At 53.7% G+C, this 16,904-nt stretch overlaps 7 protein-coding genes across 7 annotated transcripts; 4 read left to right on the top strand and 3 right to left on the bottom strand.

Annotated features, from left to right (window-relative positions):
* Positions 1-3,845: 3,845 nt before the first annotated feature.
* PG994_009190 (uncharacterized protein) lies at positions 3,846-5,225 on the top strand (the record flags this gene model as incomplete). The annotated part of the gene is made up of 1 exon (XM_066860599.1): positions 3,846-5,225. One exon carries the CDS (start codon positions 3,846-3,848, stop codon positions 5,223-5,225), a length of 1,380 nt encoding a protein of 459 aa, XP_066714188.1.
* A 1,655-nt stretch (positions 5,226-6,880) lies between these two features.
* PG994_009189 (uncharacterized protein) lies at positions 6,881-7,581 on the top strand (the record flags this gene model as incomplete). Its single annotated transcript, XM_066860598.1, has 3 exons — positions 6,881-6,931; positions 7,057-7,155; positions 7,372-7,581. 3 exons carry the CDS (start codon positions 6,881-6,883, stop codon positions 7,579-7,581), a joined length of 360 nt encoding a protein of 119 aa, XP_066714187.1.
* Positions 7,582-8,051: 470 nt separating this feature from the next.
* Positions 8,052-8,417, top strand: PG994_009188 (uncharacterized protein; the record flags this gene model as incomplete). The annotated part of the gene is made up of 1 exon (XM_066860597.1): positions 8,052-8,417. The coding sequence occupies one exon, from the start codon at positions 8,052-8,054 to the stop codon at positions 8,415-8,417; it is 366 nt and encodes a 121-aa protein (XP_066714186.1).
* Positions 8,418-9,559: 1,142 nt separating this feature from the next.
* On the bottom strand, positions 9,560-10,594 carry PG994_009187 (ribosomal protein L32; the record flags this gene model as incomplete). Its single annotated transcript, XM_066860596.1, has 1 exon — positions 9,560-10,594. One exon carries the CDS (start codon positions 10,592-10,594, stop codon positions 9,560-9,562), a length of 1,035 nt encoding a protein of 344 aa, XP_066714185.1.
* A 1,254-nt stretch (positions 10,595-11,848) lies between these two features.
* On the bottom strand, positions 11,849-12,569 carry PG994_009186 (3'-5' exoribonuclease CSL4; the record flags this gene model as incomplete). The annotated part of the gene is made up of 2 exons (XM_066860595.1): positions 11,849-12,019; positions 12,102-12,569. 2 exons carry the CDS (start codon positions 12,567-12,569, stop codon positions 11,849-11,851), a joined length of 639 nt encoding a protein of 212 aa, XP_066714184.1.
* Positions 12,570-13,140: 571 nt separating this feature from the next.
* Positions 13,141-13,788, top strand: PG994_009185 (uncharacterized protein; the record flags this gene model as incomplete). Its single annotated transcript, XM_066860594.1, has 1 exon — positions 13,141-13,788. The coding sequence occupies one exon, from the start codon at positions 13,141-13,143 to the stop codon at positions 13,786-13,788; it is 648 nt and encodes a 215-aa protein (XP_066714183.1).
* Positions 13,789-14,614: 826 nt separating this feature from the next.
* On the bottom strand, positions 14,615-16,091 carry PG994_009184 (tRNA pseudouridine synthase B; the record flags this gene model as incomplete). Its single annotated transcript, XM_066860593.1, has 3 exons — positions 14,615-15,117; positions 15,156-15,986; positions 16,055-16,091. The coding sequence occupies 3 exons, from the start codon at positions 16,089-16,091 to the stop codon at positions 14,615-14,617; spliced, it is 1,371 nt and encodes a 456-aa protein (XP_066714182.1).
* Between the last annotated feature and the right edge of the window lie 813 nt (positions 16,092-16,904).

The raw sequence follows: 16,904 nt of genomic DNA, 5'->3' as shown, positions 1-16,904 counted from the left end.
ACGCTCTCCGTTAGCTTGGGATACCCCAGACTGGAAGACACGGAGATTGGAGTGCGTAAGCCCCGGACGCTCTTGTTGGTTAGATTGGATGTGAGGATACCTCAGTAGTAGGACTTTTAGGTCCGTGGAAAGTACGGGGTCAGTCCAGGCAAAGAGGAAGCCAGGACGGGGAGGAGGACAGAATGGGGAGGAGGAGAGGAGAAGGCTGCGACTCTCCGCGGAAATGCTGAAAGTGCTATCGGATGAGGGGCAACTCGATGTAAGAGAGGTGCCTACAGTTAGTTGCCCAGTGGATGACGGCATTGTGCACTCAACGGGACTTTCCCACTGTAAGAGCCCAGAGGAAAACAAGAAGAGGCGGCTGCCGACTATGCCATATTTGTACGTATTTCTTAGGTAACAACCAAAGATCTAATTCGTCCCAAAGTCGCCCTCAATCAGTACCTATGCAATTCATCAAAATGCATGCAGGATTTGAGCTGATTTGTTGCTTTGGTGGATCCTCCAGTTGTACTCCTCCTCCATGCGCAGTCCACTGCGTGTCCTGCTCGGTGTCTTTCTCTCTATCTTGGGTAACTCCAGCAGTCAAGGCCAACCCCGTCGTTTGTATGCAAATAGAAAAGGCTAGGCCCTCCGGTCGCACGGTGGAATCGATGTAGCTACTCGTTACAAGCTCCGACATCGCTAAAAAGAGAGGAAATTATTTAATGTTGTGAATTGGGCACAGGATCCATCCCAAAAGTCTCCTGACAGGCCTGAGATGATAGTGGTACAGTATACCACTTGACACTATAACCTTGAAGTTATCCGATGTTTGGTGCATTGACCTCCATTCTTAGAGCTCAGCTGAGTCGCTAATTGCCCAGAAGCAGAACCCCCGGATAGGGTTCGTCCAGAATACGATGGTGATTGGATTATAAGCGCGGCTCTTGCCATATTAAGCTTACTTTGTGAGGTCATATATGTACATCCTCCTACGCGACAAGACAGGAGACCATTGCAGATCATTCAATGTGACAACGGATACCCGCGAGAAGCTTCTTTTCTCTCAAAATCTTTAAGCATCTGGCCCATCAAGGCCCCACCTCTTAGCATTGTTCTACATATGAGCGATATCCGTGTAGGAGCCACGTGCCCACGGGGTTTTTCAGAGAGAATGGGTCCTTCGCCGTGTCCTGCACAGAAATGGAACCCGGTGATATCCTGAAAGGGGCATGCTATTCGGCCGACTGGTGCTATACGGACCGCGTCGTACACGGTCCTTCCGCCTTGAAGCGTATTATTCCAAAATCAACTGTCGCCTACCTAAGGACTAACTAGGTGGCTGGCCTAGCTAACGCTCGTATTTCGGTTCAATGTTGATAGTTGCGATGTTTGCGGAATCATGGCCGAGCATACTGTGAAGATGGATTCCCCATTATATGGGTCAGGGGGCTGCAGGACTCGATTGGATATCAAACTCTTGGAAAATCTCTGCTGCAAGGGACCATTCACGATGTCAAGAACGCGTTTTCATTACTTTAAAGGCGTAAAAGACGAAGAAGGCGACATATTGCCGAACCCACACCACCCGCTAGCTAGTACGCACACGGATGGTAACACACAGGAAAGGGGACTTGAGCTCAATAATAGGTCTTGATTTCTGACAACAGATACATATTAATTTAACGGGCAGGCTGCGCCTAGTACAGCAGCCGTCAGAATCAGCAGAGTGGGCAGTCCAGCATGATGAGTTCGGACGAGTGAGAAGGGCTTTGGTGCCAGCCATACGACCTCACGACTAGAGCGCCGGACCAGACGATGCGAATTCCGTTACCTAATCCGAACCAGCTAGACTCCTCCCGCTTGCTCTCCAGAAACCTAACCTACCCTAACCAAAAGCCAACTGGACGGTGAAGGGATTTTATTAGATAAAATCGGACCCTGAGTTAGCTGCTTAATGTATGCAGCTTAGCAGTGCAGTGCAGTGCTAATATATGCAGTAGTAGATAGAGTGTGAACCCCTCGATATGCTGGATGAGGTCAAGGTAGATTGTCTTCTTGGGCTTGCACCTTCCAGCAATCAAGCAATTGCCAGGCAACGCACGCATGCTTCGACAGCCACTTGGGAAATCTCATTACTTGATAGACGGAACTATGAGATAATCATCTGACTTTCACTGGGGGCTTTTTTTCTTCTTGATTTCATGAATTTTTTCCTCCTCCTTTCCTTCTGCGCCTGGTCCCATACCTACCTATTGTAAATGGTTCCTGCCTGCTTTGGACGACCGACGTCTCTTGGAACCGGTGTTTGGAACGGAGCAAGTGGCCTGGTTAGGCGAAACAGTTTTAAAGACCTAGACAACACCACCACCCTGATCGACTTACACGTCATCTCCATCACGTACATGCACTGCTACTGCATATCGCTGCTTTACTACCCGGCCCTCTTGTTTTTACTGTGCCTGCTGTGCCTCGGCCTCACCACAGAGTGCGTGCTTCACGACAGACAAAGTTAAAGCTAGAAACCCGACCGGTCTGAGTTTCGTCTAAGGCAAGGCTTTGTGCGACAAACCTTCCGTACTGGCGGATCAGTTACCTATCAAATCTATCACTATCCAACGGCCCCAGGCATTGGATCACCGCCCGCTTTCGCTAGATACATTGTTGTACTTGAGGTACCTACCAAGGTATGCTTCCTCGATAATTACTTCCTTTGCTTGCTTCTGGACCGGTCCGCTTGCCGACCCCGTCTTCTCTCGTTTGCGCGCGCTCTCGACTCCTTGCCCTGTCCTGGCTCCAGATCTCTTTGCATACCACATCAATACCTTACCTCGATCCAGGTCAGTAACCACCAAACACTGCATCCCCCCCAAGCCCAGCAAAACCCCAAGCATCAAGCACGTTGCAAATGCAATGCCTGCAAACCATTTTTGCCCACAATTCCAAGCACGTCTGACAGCACAAGTCCCCCATTGGGCTATTTCATCGCCAGCGTCTGTTAGTGTGGATACGAGCCAGAGCGGCCTTCCACTCCAGGCACGTTTGCTCTGATCTCCTGATACATTGGAACCCATCGAGGAGGCCCAGGGTGTAAAAGAGGTCTCGCACTTTGTCCGCGACTCGTTTGGCTTGCTTTTGCCCTTCCTACTTGCACGCAACCCTTTCGCCAATTTTCTGCCGGCGATCCGCCTCAGGTCGTCCTTATCCGCGCTCTCAGGACTGGCGATATCATCTCATCTTTCTTTTCCCGCCCACCAGGCACCTTGGCTGATAAGCGTCCACTAATTCGTATTCGCCAGCCATATCGAAGGAGACACCATTGCATCCCTTGCAGGGTAAAGACACGCCAAGTATCTGATCGGGCTTGTTCCAAACGCCAAAGCTTCTCATACTGCCCAGATTTTTACCGTGTTGCTCCAGCCCGTTCTCTGCGATATATTACTCGAGCAGATAGCAGGCCGAGAGGAAGCAGATATCCGACGGGTGATCTGTGTTGTGCACTATCGTCTCGCTTCGATAGGCTCGGACCATTCTTTTTGAAGAAACGCTCTGTCAAAGCTCAGCTCCCCGTTGCGTTGATTGGCTACCCGTCAACTCTTATGACCTGATTAGGCCTTTCTTTGTCTCCGGATTTCCCAGGACCCCTGAGACAGACAGGACCAAAAATAACGAAACACATACGCGCAATCAAGCGACATCCGACATCGACATCTACTTGTTTATCTACATAGAAAGGAGCGACTTTCTGATATTTGCCCTCTGCGTCTCTTTTGGGGTCCCCTGCCAGCTCCCTCTCCCATCCTGCCACAACATCACCCCTCCCCCAAGGCCCAGAAGGCGCTGCTGCTTCAGCTATCGACGCGATGCCTCCTACTTCCGAGCCTATTCCCATTCGGACTGATCTAGTCATAAGACCAGCACCAGCGGACCACCAGGGCAACTCTTATACCAAATCCGGGGCCGGCCAGTCACGACACAAACACACGCGATCTTCTTATTCAGAGAGTTCACCCCTAGTGTCCAGGAATAATTCTTTGAGCTTTCGTCCTCTTAAGCGTTCGACGCCCTCCCCAGATAAGACGATTGCCGTAATCAATGCGAGTGGTCGTCAAGCGGCTTCTTTAATCAGGATAGCGACTGCCGTTGGCTATAAAGTGCGGGCGCAGCTGCGAAACCTGGAGGGCGTGATAGCAACCGAGGTGTCCACCAATCCGAATGTGGCCGTCTTTGTCGGCGAGCTCTACATTCGAAAAAAGCCAGATGATAAGCGAGACGTCACAGCCAATGCTCATATTCCGGGCATCTCTGTCAACCAGGATCTAATTTCGTCGCTATTCCGTGGCGCCCAGCTGGCATTCATTAACACCACCTTCTATGGCAATGAACTCCAAATTGGAGAGGCTATCGCGGATACCGCGAAAAGGGCTGGCGTTCATCATTTCATATATTCCTCTATGCCCGACCACGCTGCATACAACCCCGATTGGCCGTCATTGCCCCTCTGGGCAGCTAAACACAAAGTAGAGGAGTACATTCGGAAAATCGAGCTTCCTGCAACCTATGTCTGTACGGGCATCTACAACAACAATTTCACGTCGCTTCCTTATCCGCTCTTCTGCATGGAGCTGAAAGCCGATGGCTCCTTTGAATGGCAAGCTCCATTCCATCCCGATGCCAAACTCCCGTGGTTAGACGCCGAACACGACGTTGGTCCTGCTATCTTGCAGCTCTTCAAAGATGGACCGTCCAAATGGAATGGGAAACGCATTGCTTTGGCCTACGAACACCTCTCACCACTCGAAGTTTGCAAGGCGTTTGAGGCCGGTGTCGGCGTGCCTGTGAGATATAAGCGGGGTCCTATCGAAGTCAAGGTCAAGATCCCTGAAGGTTACAGGGAACAGCTGGTAGCTTTGGAGAAACTATTTTCGCCGCATAACGAGGATCCCAAGGACCAGCCACCGTACTTTGGAGATATAGAATTGGAGCGTGGCTGCCCCGAGAGTGCACTGGCTTTGTGGGAGGGACCTAGGGGCTTAGGGGAGTATGCGCAAGAGATATTTCCACTTGAGGAGGAGGCAAACGGAATGACGTGGATGTTCGGCGAGGAGGAAGAACCGGTCAATGGCCACGACTACGCGAATGGAGACTACCAAGACGAAGCGGAGGATGGAGATGACGATTCCATCGACGAAGGTCTAGTCATGAGAGGACTAAAGAGAGACGAAGAAGAATGGCTTGCATAGGTTTTAAAATCTCTCTTGGGCTGTTGACTTCTTACGTTTACGACGTATCGCGACAAAGCCGTCGCCAATACGCCATGCCACGCCACGTCGAAATCCGTTGCACTGGGAAGATTGAAGATGTTGATCACGACGAGACCTAAAGGATACGAAGTGGCCAGTGCCGGATGCTTTTCCGACGCCTGGCAGATACTTCGGACAAACACGACTTACGACACTTCCTTCTAGGAAGATACCTGTTGGCATTAGAGGGCATTTTTGGCGCATTTAATTCAAAATTTAGGCGGATGAAGACTTTACGGGCAACATAGTATGGCGATCTAAAGGCAGGCTGGGTAATGCATGATTTGAGCTGCCAATCCTGATCATTACGAACAACAAAAGCGCTTCTTTCTATGCATCGAAGATGACCCGGCGTTTTCGTAGATACAAAAAAGGGGTTTGCGGTGGGCTTCAAGCGATTTGCTTCAATGGGATTGTTCTTTCTCTATCTATTTTGTTTTTCTTGCACTTTCTCATGCAATGACCCGAATCACGACCCTACATGAGTCTGCGAACACCTTCCGGGACAGACTCGAGGCCACTCTTTCCTGCTGATCTTAAATGGAAATAGAAATTTCTTTATCTGTCCTATGGACTACCAACGACAAATGTTGTCCAGAGTCCGAATCTGGATTTGTGGGTCCAGAATCCAGAAAGGGGCAGCGGTGATTTCTGAGCAAATAGGACGTAAGCATGGTTGTAGGAATAGGATGTAAGGGGTGCCAACCAGGCTCGGGCTCGCTCACAGCACTGGTTACACGTACCTGGACTTTCTGCTGCTATCCCACTCTCTTCCACCGGAAACAACAATCTCCCATTGCTCCCGGTGTCCTATCAATCGTGATAGCTGCCATGCGCTACTGGAGCCATCGTCCTTGGACAATACTCCATGGATGACTGACTAATTCACACACACACACACACACACACACACACACGATCCGTGGGATATCTCAAACTGCACGGAAAGGTCTTCTCATTCTTGTCGTGTGGCGGAACCTCTAAGCAACGTTGCAGTCAGGAGACATTTGATTTTGGTTTCCAAGAGCTGCCACAAGGATTATCGTTTGTGCCTTAGTATATCGACTTTCAAGACGCCTCGCTCCATCTCCCGTTACATTAACATATCTGGGCGGCCGGTCTATCACAATACGCAATGAACACGACACCGGGTGCAAGCAGCCGACTACCAACATCTTTCTGGTTATCTTGCATCATCAGATACACATTCTGAGTGGATGCTAGCGTGTGGAGAACCCGATCTGCGCGGCGCAGATAATCGTACGATGGAAAGATGCCACCGAGATGGGGCCTTTCAAGTTACCGAGGGTGCATAGTTGGGAGTGCGCGCGTCAGGACGCATAGAAAGACATGCACACCCTTGTCGGTGATAAGTAGAGCTGGTACTATGTGATCTACATATCAGTGAGGAAATATGTCCGAGCAGCAAGCATCAAACGTGGCTTGGAGCCCTAAAGCGGAGATCACGACATTCGAGCCCTTGGCTTGCGCAGCCCCATTGTAGATGAGCGATTTGTGTGGTGCCGGGCTTGTCATTCCAACGCCAGGTATCTTCGTCTCGAAACGACACGTTAAGAGCCCGTAGCCTCGGCATCATGGTCCTCCAAGGACACCCCGCAGCAACCCATGCATCAATCTCCCCGCTGGTGTGCGGCCGCGGCAGCGGCAGCCCCTGCGGCAGCCCCTGCGGCACTCTAGGTGATATCGGAGATCCAGTCACGAACGCCATGAGGATGCCGAGTGTCCGCTTACCTCCCCACCACGCTGATAGCGCTTCATAGTTCCAGAGGTCGTCGTTGATCGTGAGGACCTCGAGACCTCGGGGGAGGAGGCCGGCGATCTCGGCGGCCGCGACGAGCATCATGTCGTGGTAGGGGTCATGGACGGACTTGATACCTTTGACTTGCTCGTCCACATCGTCCTCGTCATCGCTCCACCAGTCATAATCTCTGGGCGACACCATGTATCGCCCGGACGCTTCTTGCCCAAACAGGAGGCCTAGCGACGTGTGCAGCGACTTGAGCGCCGGGAAGCCAGTCGCCAGCTCACCCCCAGCCCCGATTCGGTGGTCAACTAGACTTACCAGGTTATGCACCTCGCCCCCTTCGTCTGCGAACAGGTCGGCGGTGAGCTTCAGGTCCTCGAGCGTGGACTCGACGTGCCGCAGCCCCCGCTGGATCGCGGGGCAGTCGATGGGCGTGGTAGTCGAGGGCTGGTTCAGTTCGACGTGCAGGGTCCGCAGCGCGGGGGTCGCGGCGAGGATCGTCTCGAGGGCCGTCTCGGGGGCGTACTGTAGCCTGACTTGCAGCGTGGTCAGGCGGGATGCCCTGGGCGGTGTGGACAATGGCCAGAACTCGTCGTCGACGCCGAAGCCGACGCCGGCGGCGCACTGCAAGTCGGATGCCTTCTCGCTGAAAGGAAGCGGCAGGGAGAGCTCCTCGAGGGCCGGGAGATAGAAGAGGAGCAATGCTAAGTCGAGGTTCTCGCCCTCGCCGGCTTGCTTTTATTGGGGCGTGTTCCGGCCCTATTCCTCGGAGCTCGACGTCCGGCCCCGCAGCAACCCGGCCTTGAGCTCGGGCTTCCACCACCATCTGTCGGGCCCATCAAAAATGGAGCTTGTATCATCGTTCCACTGTTCGGTAGATATCGTGATGCGGCGCAGCTTCTTGAGGCTAGTCGTAGGCAGGCTACGCACGCCAAGCAAGTGGCGGAATATGCGGAGAATCCAGTTATCGCCGGCGTGATCTGTCGAGAAGAGGATATTCGATGCGGACACCAGAGACTCGAGCCCTACGCAATAAGCCAGGGTCAGGGCAATCAGTGCCCCGACGTCGCCGTCCCTCAGCGCGTGTCGCCAGTGCTCCTGTCCGGCATCTGCAGATCTTCCAGGATCCTCTCGAACAGCAGCCTGTTCTCGTCCCACCACTGGTTTCGATCAAACGCCAAGGGACCCTCTACTTCGGCCTTGTCCGGGCATACGAGCCTGAGGTGCCTGACAAGCGGGGCCGGACCATTGTCTCGGACGAGGAGCCGGAGCAGAGAGGCGAACGGCCGGCTCTGGTTCGGCAAGGCGATGGGATTGTAAGCCAGTGTTACAGTGTCCAGGAGGAACGGTTGGGCGAAGGCGTGTAGGTTCTTGCATGTTTTTGACAACCGCAAGAGGTCGCTTACATCCAAGTCAGTCACAATGGCCGTTGCCAGCTCAGTGGGCAAAGCCAAGAAGGGCGCCATGATGGTCTTAGCAAGTGGCTATTAGAATTAATTATGCTCATGATAAGAGGGCATGACGGACGTCAAATTTGACCCGTATTACGGGTTACACAGCTAAGCATAACTAGGGAGACACTTACAACGGAATAATCTAGTTGCTCCATGGGATCCTATTTCGAGGCTATGCCCAGGCTTGGATATTACTGTATCTGCTGTTTAGCGCACCCCTAAATGCGTGGCAGCACTCTACCAGGCCCCGAAGCGCCGCTTACGGGGCTGCGCAGCCAATCACGTCACTTCCCCATGAACCGCGCCTCCATCGCGGCCCTTGGAACCCGTTACCATCTATTCGCGAATAGCCTCCAGTGAGACCAGCAGGGTCCAAAGCATCTTGATCGTAGAGATGAAGACGATGTGGACAGGCCCGTGGATTATGATTGCTCTTGACATGGTCGCATCCCTTATAAATATTTCCGTTTGTGGCCCGCGGCTTTGATCAGGGGCACCGTGACGAGACGTGGTCTTCGATTCCTTCCGTCTTCACGCATATCGACCAGCTTTGCAATGAATTTGACCCGGGACGGCAGCATCATCGCCTTTTGTGTAGGTAAATATCCCCATAGTAAATTATGAAGCATGATATAAATCAACGTTGTATAGCCGCAGTTATTAGAGTACACTAAAATACAGATCTCATTGTCGTGAAGGCATAAGTCGTAGGTGAAGGAGGCACCTCTTGTTCCCAGTTTTCCCTATGCCTCCCTCCTTGATGAACCGACCAAAAAGAAAAAAAATGAGATGCTTCGTATATCCCGACCATGCAGATGACGATGCCCTTGCCAAAATTTCCCCTGAACCATGAAATAATGCAACGGAACATCGGGGGTATATATCTCATGCTCCTTTCCTGCCTCGGATTGAAACAAACATTTCGAGGACCGTTCCCAATGCATAACCATGCTAGATAGCCAAGGAGAAAGAAAATATCCAAACAAAAAGAATAAAGGGAAAGCATTGCAGGCACCCGTGACAATAAATCGCTCCTTATGTCTAGCGAGGGGGTCTCAGCCCTCCCCCTCTTCGCCGAGGATGCGCGAGATCCGCTCGATGCGGGCGACGGACCCCTCGAGCCTCTCGAGCCGGCCACGCTTCTCGTCCTCGCGGCGCTCGAGGACGCCGACGCGCTCCTCGAGCTGGGCGCGCGCCCGCCGCTCGCTGGCCACCATCTCGTTGGCCTGCTCGAACAGCGTGACGCTGAGCTCCTCGACCTCGCGGCTCGTCTCGCTGAGCCGGCCCTCGGCCGCCTGCCGCAGCGACTGCTCCCGCATCAGCGCCTCCATCAGGTCGTCGGCGCTCGGCGTCGGCGAGGGCAGCGGTTGCGGGTGCGGGTGCAGGGACGACGAGTTCGCCGTGGCCGACGACAGGAAGGAGGTGCGCGTTACTGCGGCGGCGGCGGCGGCCGCCGCCTGTTGCGAGTTGGTGTTATGGGAATTGTGGTTGTTGGCGGCTAGGTTGGGCGTCGACTTACGTGGCGAGAGGAGCTGGCTGATGCGCGAGGCGGCGCCTGACGCCACGCCGCCGCCGAAGAAGCCCGACCCCCGTGACGAGGGCGCCTCGGTGACGGCCGTCGAGGGCCGGGAGTTTCGGTTCGTCGTCGAGCCCGGGTTCATCATGATGCCCAGGCCGTTCATCGACGGCGGCCCCGAGGACAAGGGCCTCCCTGCTGCTGTCGCCAACGATGACGTCGTAGTAGTAGTCGGGGTGGTGCTGCTCATGGAGGCGGCGCGCAGGCGCGACAGCTCATCCTCATAGTCGGCCCAGCGGTCGACGGCGGCGGTGGCCTTCTTGTTGAGCAGGTGGACCTGGGCCTCGAGGTCGGCAATCTGCTTCTGGGCCTCGAGCAGGGCGGTGTGCGGGTCCGAGACGGAGAGGAGGGGGAGCGAGTTCCCACAGTGAGGGCAGCAGGGCGAGGTGCTCCGCGACCGCGGTCGGCCCTTTGTCGTCGAAGCGGTCGACCTTGGCCGCGTGGGGGTAGAGGGGTTCGTCGTTGTTGTCGTGGTGGCGGTAGTGATGGTGGTGCTATTTGGGTGGGTTTTCATCGTGGGAGGCGTGGGCGGTAGCGTCATTGTCATTACTTTCGACATGATCAATCTCGGGGCACTAACAATGCAGCAATAATGCGTCTATACTGCTTTTCGATCTTGACTTGACTTGATGCTCCTGTGCAATCCCGCTGGCTCCAAATTTCTAATAAAAACCTGGGTGTTCGCTCGTCTTTCACTAAGTCGATTGCCCGAAGTATGCATGCAATGTGAGTATTCCGCGGGGGGCTGACGGATTACTTTTAAGGTGTTCCTCTTTTTAATCGATCGCAGGAATGCCTGAGCATGACGTCCGGAGCATACATTTGACGGCGATCGATAAGTAGATTCCTGCCAGCAACCCAGGAAAACAAGGCGGGAAATTGGAAGGTTGGGCACAGAGTGGCAGCGAAGACGTCAATTCTTATTTGCTGCGCTCGGCCTACCAATTACGATATGTCGTACATTGACATTGCCAATTGATCTGCCGCGCAAGGCCATCCGGAAAACCAGGTTCCAGGATCGGGCTCGTTGGCCTGGGCAGCAGCACCGCAGCCAAATCCAATGCGAAATCGCTGCTGGCTCTTCCAGAATTGGGGGTTTCCCGTCCCAGCCCGTCCCTGCTGCTATTTCTGGGTGGCGGGGAACATGGATCTGCGCACCACACAGAGGCGCAGCGGCAGTTAGTATGTATCTACATGACATGCAGTCTGCTATGTGTTTTAGTTGAATACCAAGGGAGAGATTAGGAGGTCCTTTATTATTGTCGTCTACATGCGGCAACGCAAAGCGCTTACTATACGTGCTGAACCCCCGCTCCCCCCCCGTAGAAACTCGGTTTAGCCTCACGAAAGCTATAGTATTAGGTTGGGCTATGGCCAATTCGACTGTAGCCTCCCAGACATGGTCGTGGGCAGTTGCCATACTTCGGGCACTCCTCCAGCTATGTTTCAGTTCAAGGTTGAAACTTGAAACTGCCATATCAAGAGTTCAATACAGTAGCCAATGCGTTTCATTTCAGTGTAATGAATCAATCGACACAGCAGCCAATGCATGTCGTCATAGCGTCGAATGACGCGTTCAGATCTCGACATGCTACTTTCTTAGGCCCCCAAGGCCCCATATGAATTGTATTGGCATCAAGAGGGCTCGAGAGTCGACGATTCAGGACCGACTCAATTCCAGCTCGGTTTGACTGACGGCAATTAATTGGACGTGGTGATAACATCAGGCGATGATGGATTTATGGAGCCGAGTTGTGAGCACACCCTCTCAAAATGGCTTGGCGACTTTTCTGTTCTCATTCATACCCGTCTCGGGGTCTCTGTACTCCTTCCAACTGACGGGGTACATGACATTGCCGGCTTCACTCGTGGCCATGATAACGCCGAGGTCGTTGCTTGCGGTCGCGAGATAGTAGCTAGCCTGGTCACCCAGGGAAATCTAGTAAAACATCCCATGTTAGCCTAACTGTTCGCGACCCTCCAATGGTTCAGAGAGAGAAAACAGCAGCAAGTAGACTTACCACCTGCGCCCTCACAATATCGCCGGGCCGGAAGCTCTCGTATATCTTGACTTTGTCCTTCTCGGTCGCGCGCACGTCCTGGGGGCGGATGACGCCCTGCCACTCGGCCTCGAGCACGGTGTCGCCGACGACGAGGATGGCGACGGTGGCCTGGCGCGGCTGGATGCGGGTGACGCGGCAGAGCACGATGTTGCCGACCTCGGGCAGCACCTCGCGCTTCTCCGAAACGCCCGTCCGGGAGACGGAGATGGTGGGTAGCTGCTGGGCAGACGACGAGGAGGGCAGACCGGCGATCTTGGTGAGGCGCTTGGCGGGGCCCGGCACGTTCTTCTTCTCGGGTTGCGCGACCGTGACGGTGCCCAGCACCGAAGAGTACAGGTTCGCCTCGTGGATGTGGGTGCCGGGGCCGGCGACGTATTTGCTTGAGGGGCCCAGGAGCTGGCCGGGAATGGCGATTGTTTGCGCCATCGTCGTTGCTGAGAGAGAGACCGTCGTGGGCGGCGGTGGGAGAAAGTGTAGTGATGTCAACGCTCACCAGTAAGTACGATAAGGAAGCCAGCCAACTTTTTTTTCTACTGACGGTGCTTCGGCGAGTCGGAGTTTTCGTTGGTTTAGCTCCGCGATCTTCCAGGGGAGCTGGGAGAGCTGGGAAAGTCTAGTGGGACCGGCTTTTGTAGCGCATTTGTAACGCAAGGGTGCGCAATCTCACAATCTGTACTAAAATTGAGCTGCAGGCCAAGGAGGAGCATGGAGCCTCGAAATAGGCTGGTGATTGGCGACGAAGTGCTCGGCCATGCCTCGCCATGCAGCATCCCGGTAGCCGAAGGGCTGTTAGTGCTGGCCATAATAATGGAAAGTAATAAGCATGCAATGTCCGATGGGAATAGTGCTGGTCCCCTATGCGACTATTTTTTCGCCATCAAATCAAACTTCGTTTCTCGCACTTCTCTCCTTTCCTTCAGTCGCTCCTTTACTGTCTTGCTGTCCGTCGCTATACAGCTATCTCCAATTGGATAATACAAAAAATCAGTTGGCAGCCATGACGAGACTATTCACTTATCTGGCCGTCCTGATCGGCGTGCTCTCATCGCTGGTCTACCTCGTCGAGCAGAACGCCGAGGCCTTCTACATCTTCAAGACGGACCACCTGCACGACCTGGCCAAGCGCGGCATCGCGGCGCACGGCAACGACACGCGCAGCATCGTGCGTTACATCACCTCGGAGCTGCACGGCCTGCACCCGAGCAACGTGAACCTGGACGAGGAGTACATCTTCAACAACGCGGGCGGCGCCATGGGCGGCATGTACATCATCCACGCCAGCGTCACCGAGTACCTCATCATCTTCGGCACCGCCATCGGCACCGAGGGCCACACCGGCCGCCACACGGCCGACGACTACTTCCACATCCTGACCGGCGAGCAGTGGGCCTACACGCCGGGCGCGTACGACCCGGAGGTCTACCCGGCCGGCTCCGTCCACCACCTGCGCCGCGGCACCGTCAAGCAGTACAAGATGCCCGAGGCCTGCTTCGCCCTCGAGTACGCCCGCGGCTGGATCCCGCCCATGCTCTTCTTCGGCTTCGCCGACGGCCTCAGCTCCACCCTCGACTTCCCGACCCTGTGGCGCACCACCGTCGTCACCGGCCGGGAGATGATCAAGAACCTCTTGGTCGGCAAGTTCTAAGTCCCGATCGCGTCTTCAAAGTGCGACGTGGGGAAAGTCGGTGAGAAAACAAAATAGGGGAGCAGAGCCTCGATATCGACGATTTTGCTTCGGATCGTGTATGAATAGAAGGCGAGAACGAAAGAATACTCGCCAATACATATGGGTAATGGTAATCGGGGACAAAGAATATGCCTGCTGCTCTCTGAAGGAGCTACACGCATACCTACTTACCTAGGTAGTGTACATGTTCCAATAATATAAGAAATTAAACATGAGAGACTACGATCAAATTTCACCGTAGAAGTGGCTGAGTCTTCTAGCGTGACCCAGAAAAGCAAGTCCAATGGTACGCATATAGCCATTGTATCCAGGAGAGTTGTGAATACACATATATTATCAATTTATGTGTATTTGGGTATGTATACTACCGATTTTGTGCTATATAACTTACCGTTTAGAGGTATTGACATTTTACCCAATACACATACATACACCACAGCGGTTCTTCCACACTATAACGCATGATGCATCGTCAGTGACAGGGCACATTGTAACTCAAGGGTTATCTGCAATATGGAAGATTCGAGTTGGCGACCTTTGCGGTAGTGACTTTTGATTACCTCCCAACGCCTGGCTGATGCAATGAACAATGCCTTCTATCTATCGGGCTCTTCTCTATCAGCAGTCTTGCTATACTGTTTAAACCCTCTGACATCTATCGGCACGGTCTTAACGACTCATCCCTCTTATCACTGCTCTGTAGATGTAGGCAAGTCCCCAAACCCGCCCTATTCTGCTTTTACGGTGCGTGAGGGATGATCCTGAGCTTGAGATCTCGCACAATCTAGGCACTGGTATTCTTGTCCTCGGGAGAAGGTGACTTTCTTTCCCTTGAAGATGGTCGAACGTTACTCTTCTTTGATGGACTGCCTGGGGCCTCGGGCTCCTCTGAGGCTTTTCGCTTTCGAGGAGGCGATACTTCAACCGACTTTTGAGCATCACTTTGGGCTGGCGCCGCCCTCGTGGGTGCTTGGGCAGGTGTTTTGTCAGACTTGGAGTTCCACTGGGCCAGCATCTTCTCCAGCGACGGTGCCCATGCTTCTTCACCCTTGCTGAGGTCGTCGAATTCCAGACAGTTCTCAGTTCCCAGCACAAAATCACCTTGGCGACTCCTGCACAGTTCAGCCATCATCGCGGCTGATCCAACCTTGACACCCAAATCATGACAGAAGCTACGAACATAGAACCCTGAAGTGACGGTCATCCGGATTCGCGCCGCAGCAGGGCCCTTGCCGTCCCATGGTGGCGGCGTGTTCGGGTCGGGAGAAGGGGGGATCAGATTCGAGCCTTTGCCCTGCTTAGGGGTGGCGCATCTCCAAGTGCACCAGACATCAAGGCAGGAGTGTTCTGAGAACCTCCCTTATTGCGCTTGTTGCGCTTCTTGTTTCTGTCGTAGACGAGTGCATCGACGCTCTCATCAGCCTGTCGCTTGAAATCTTCATGGTCGGCCAAAGCTTTGCTTTCCTCAGCCTCCTCTTCGGGTGTACGCTTCTCTTTCGTCATTTGGTCTTTTTCAATCTTCCAGACTTGCTCGGCAAATTGGCGCTCGAAAGAAGTGGCATCCTCAGCTGGCCAGCGATGGTTGTGAGTGCCGGGCTCATACCACTCCACCATCTCCATCTCGGTGACGTTGACCTCTCTGGTCTGTATCTCTCTCGGGATGGGCTTTCCCTCTCGCGCATACTCGTACAAAGGCTTGCCTTCCATCTTCAAGGCCGAATATAGAGGAGGCACCTGTTGCAGTGTCCCCCGGAAGGAGTTCAGTGCCTCTTCCACCATAGGTTTGGTAATGTGGTCATAACCCGTCTTCTTCAACACCTTTCCTACGCGATCATATGTGTCTGTGCTGGCGCCGAACAAAACGACCGTCTCGTAAGTCTTGGTGCAGTCCAAGAAGGACTGCAGTGACTTGGTGCCCTTTCCGACGCCCAGGATCAGCACGCCAGTAGCTAGAGGATCTAATGTACCTCCATGGCCCATCTTGACCCGAATGTCATTCTTGCCAAACCCGCGTCTTCTCCTTTTCGTATTTGATTCTTGAGACCGTTTCGACGCCTCTTGTTCGAGCATAGGCTTGAAGAAGTTGGAGGGGTGGAAGTGGTGCTGGCAGTCTCGGATGACTTGAGCAGAGCTCATGCCGACAGGCTTGTTGATGGCTAGAGAAATCGGTTGCCATCAGTATGCGCCTTCGTGTCAAAGAGAGCCGAGATTGGAATGAACATACCGAATACGCCATCGCGAACAGGGCGCGACGCTGCCATCTTCCACAGTAAATGCGCTGTACCTTTCATTCGCGAGGTAGAGCGGGGAGCTCCAATGCGATCCTGCGGTAGTAGAAAACCCTAGGCGGCCGAATTGTGACAGCCGAGTTAGTTTGTAGGACCAACACGAAGATTGCTCTGGGCAATCACCTGGGACTGGTGCCAGGAACGTAGTTCTATGTTGTGATTATGTATCAGTAGAAGCGCAACGATTGAAGCGACACTCCGACTCGAGAAATTCTCCCGAGAGAAAGTACAAGCTTCCTGTCGCAGCAGCAGAGGGAGGTCCCACTTGCTTGACACAAAAAAAGCAGGGCCCGTTAGGTCTTATCGCTATCGATTGGCGGTCGGTCCCCTTCATAGTGGGTGGGGGCCCTCTATAAATGAGCTGCTGAAGTTACAGTACTTAGCGAATGGGGGCTTGTCCACCAGAGCAAGTGGTTCGAAGCCCTCCCTGTCGAGTAGAGCTACATCTTTACAGGACAGGCCTTGGGATGGATCATTTCCAGATTTCCATTGAACGTTGGAACCTCTCACTGCTTCTCGCCTATCAAGGCAAGGGATTCTCGTCCAATTCAAAGGTGGCCCCAGCTCATTAAGATCCAACGCGCCGCATCGCGCTTGCTACCCGCGAGTTGATGCGACTATCACCTAACCTTATACTTCACTTCGTACTGCTCGCTTCTATGCAATACTGTACATAATAATCCACCACTATCACACGGCCATATGTCCCGGCCCTACCACTGCCGATCCATGTTGCCGATTCCCTTTCCGTCCCATCTATACCATATCGACTACCTGGGCAACATA

The sequence above is a fragment of the Apiospora phragmitis genome (assembly GCF_038363925.1).
Source record: "Apiospora phragmitis strain CBS 135458 chromosome Unknown utg000008l:1.0-3514335.0:1.0-3519231.0, whole genome shotgun sequence".
NCBI classification, from domain to species: domain Eukaryota; kingdom Fungi; phylum Ascomycota; class Sordariomycetes; order Amphisphaeriales; family Apiosporaceae; genus Apiospora; species Apiospora phragmitis.
Note: the sequence above shows the minus strand (reverse complement) of the source record. Positions and strands in the feature narration are given on the sequence as shown.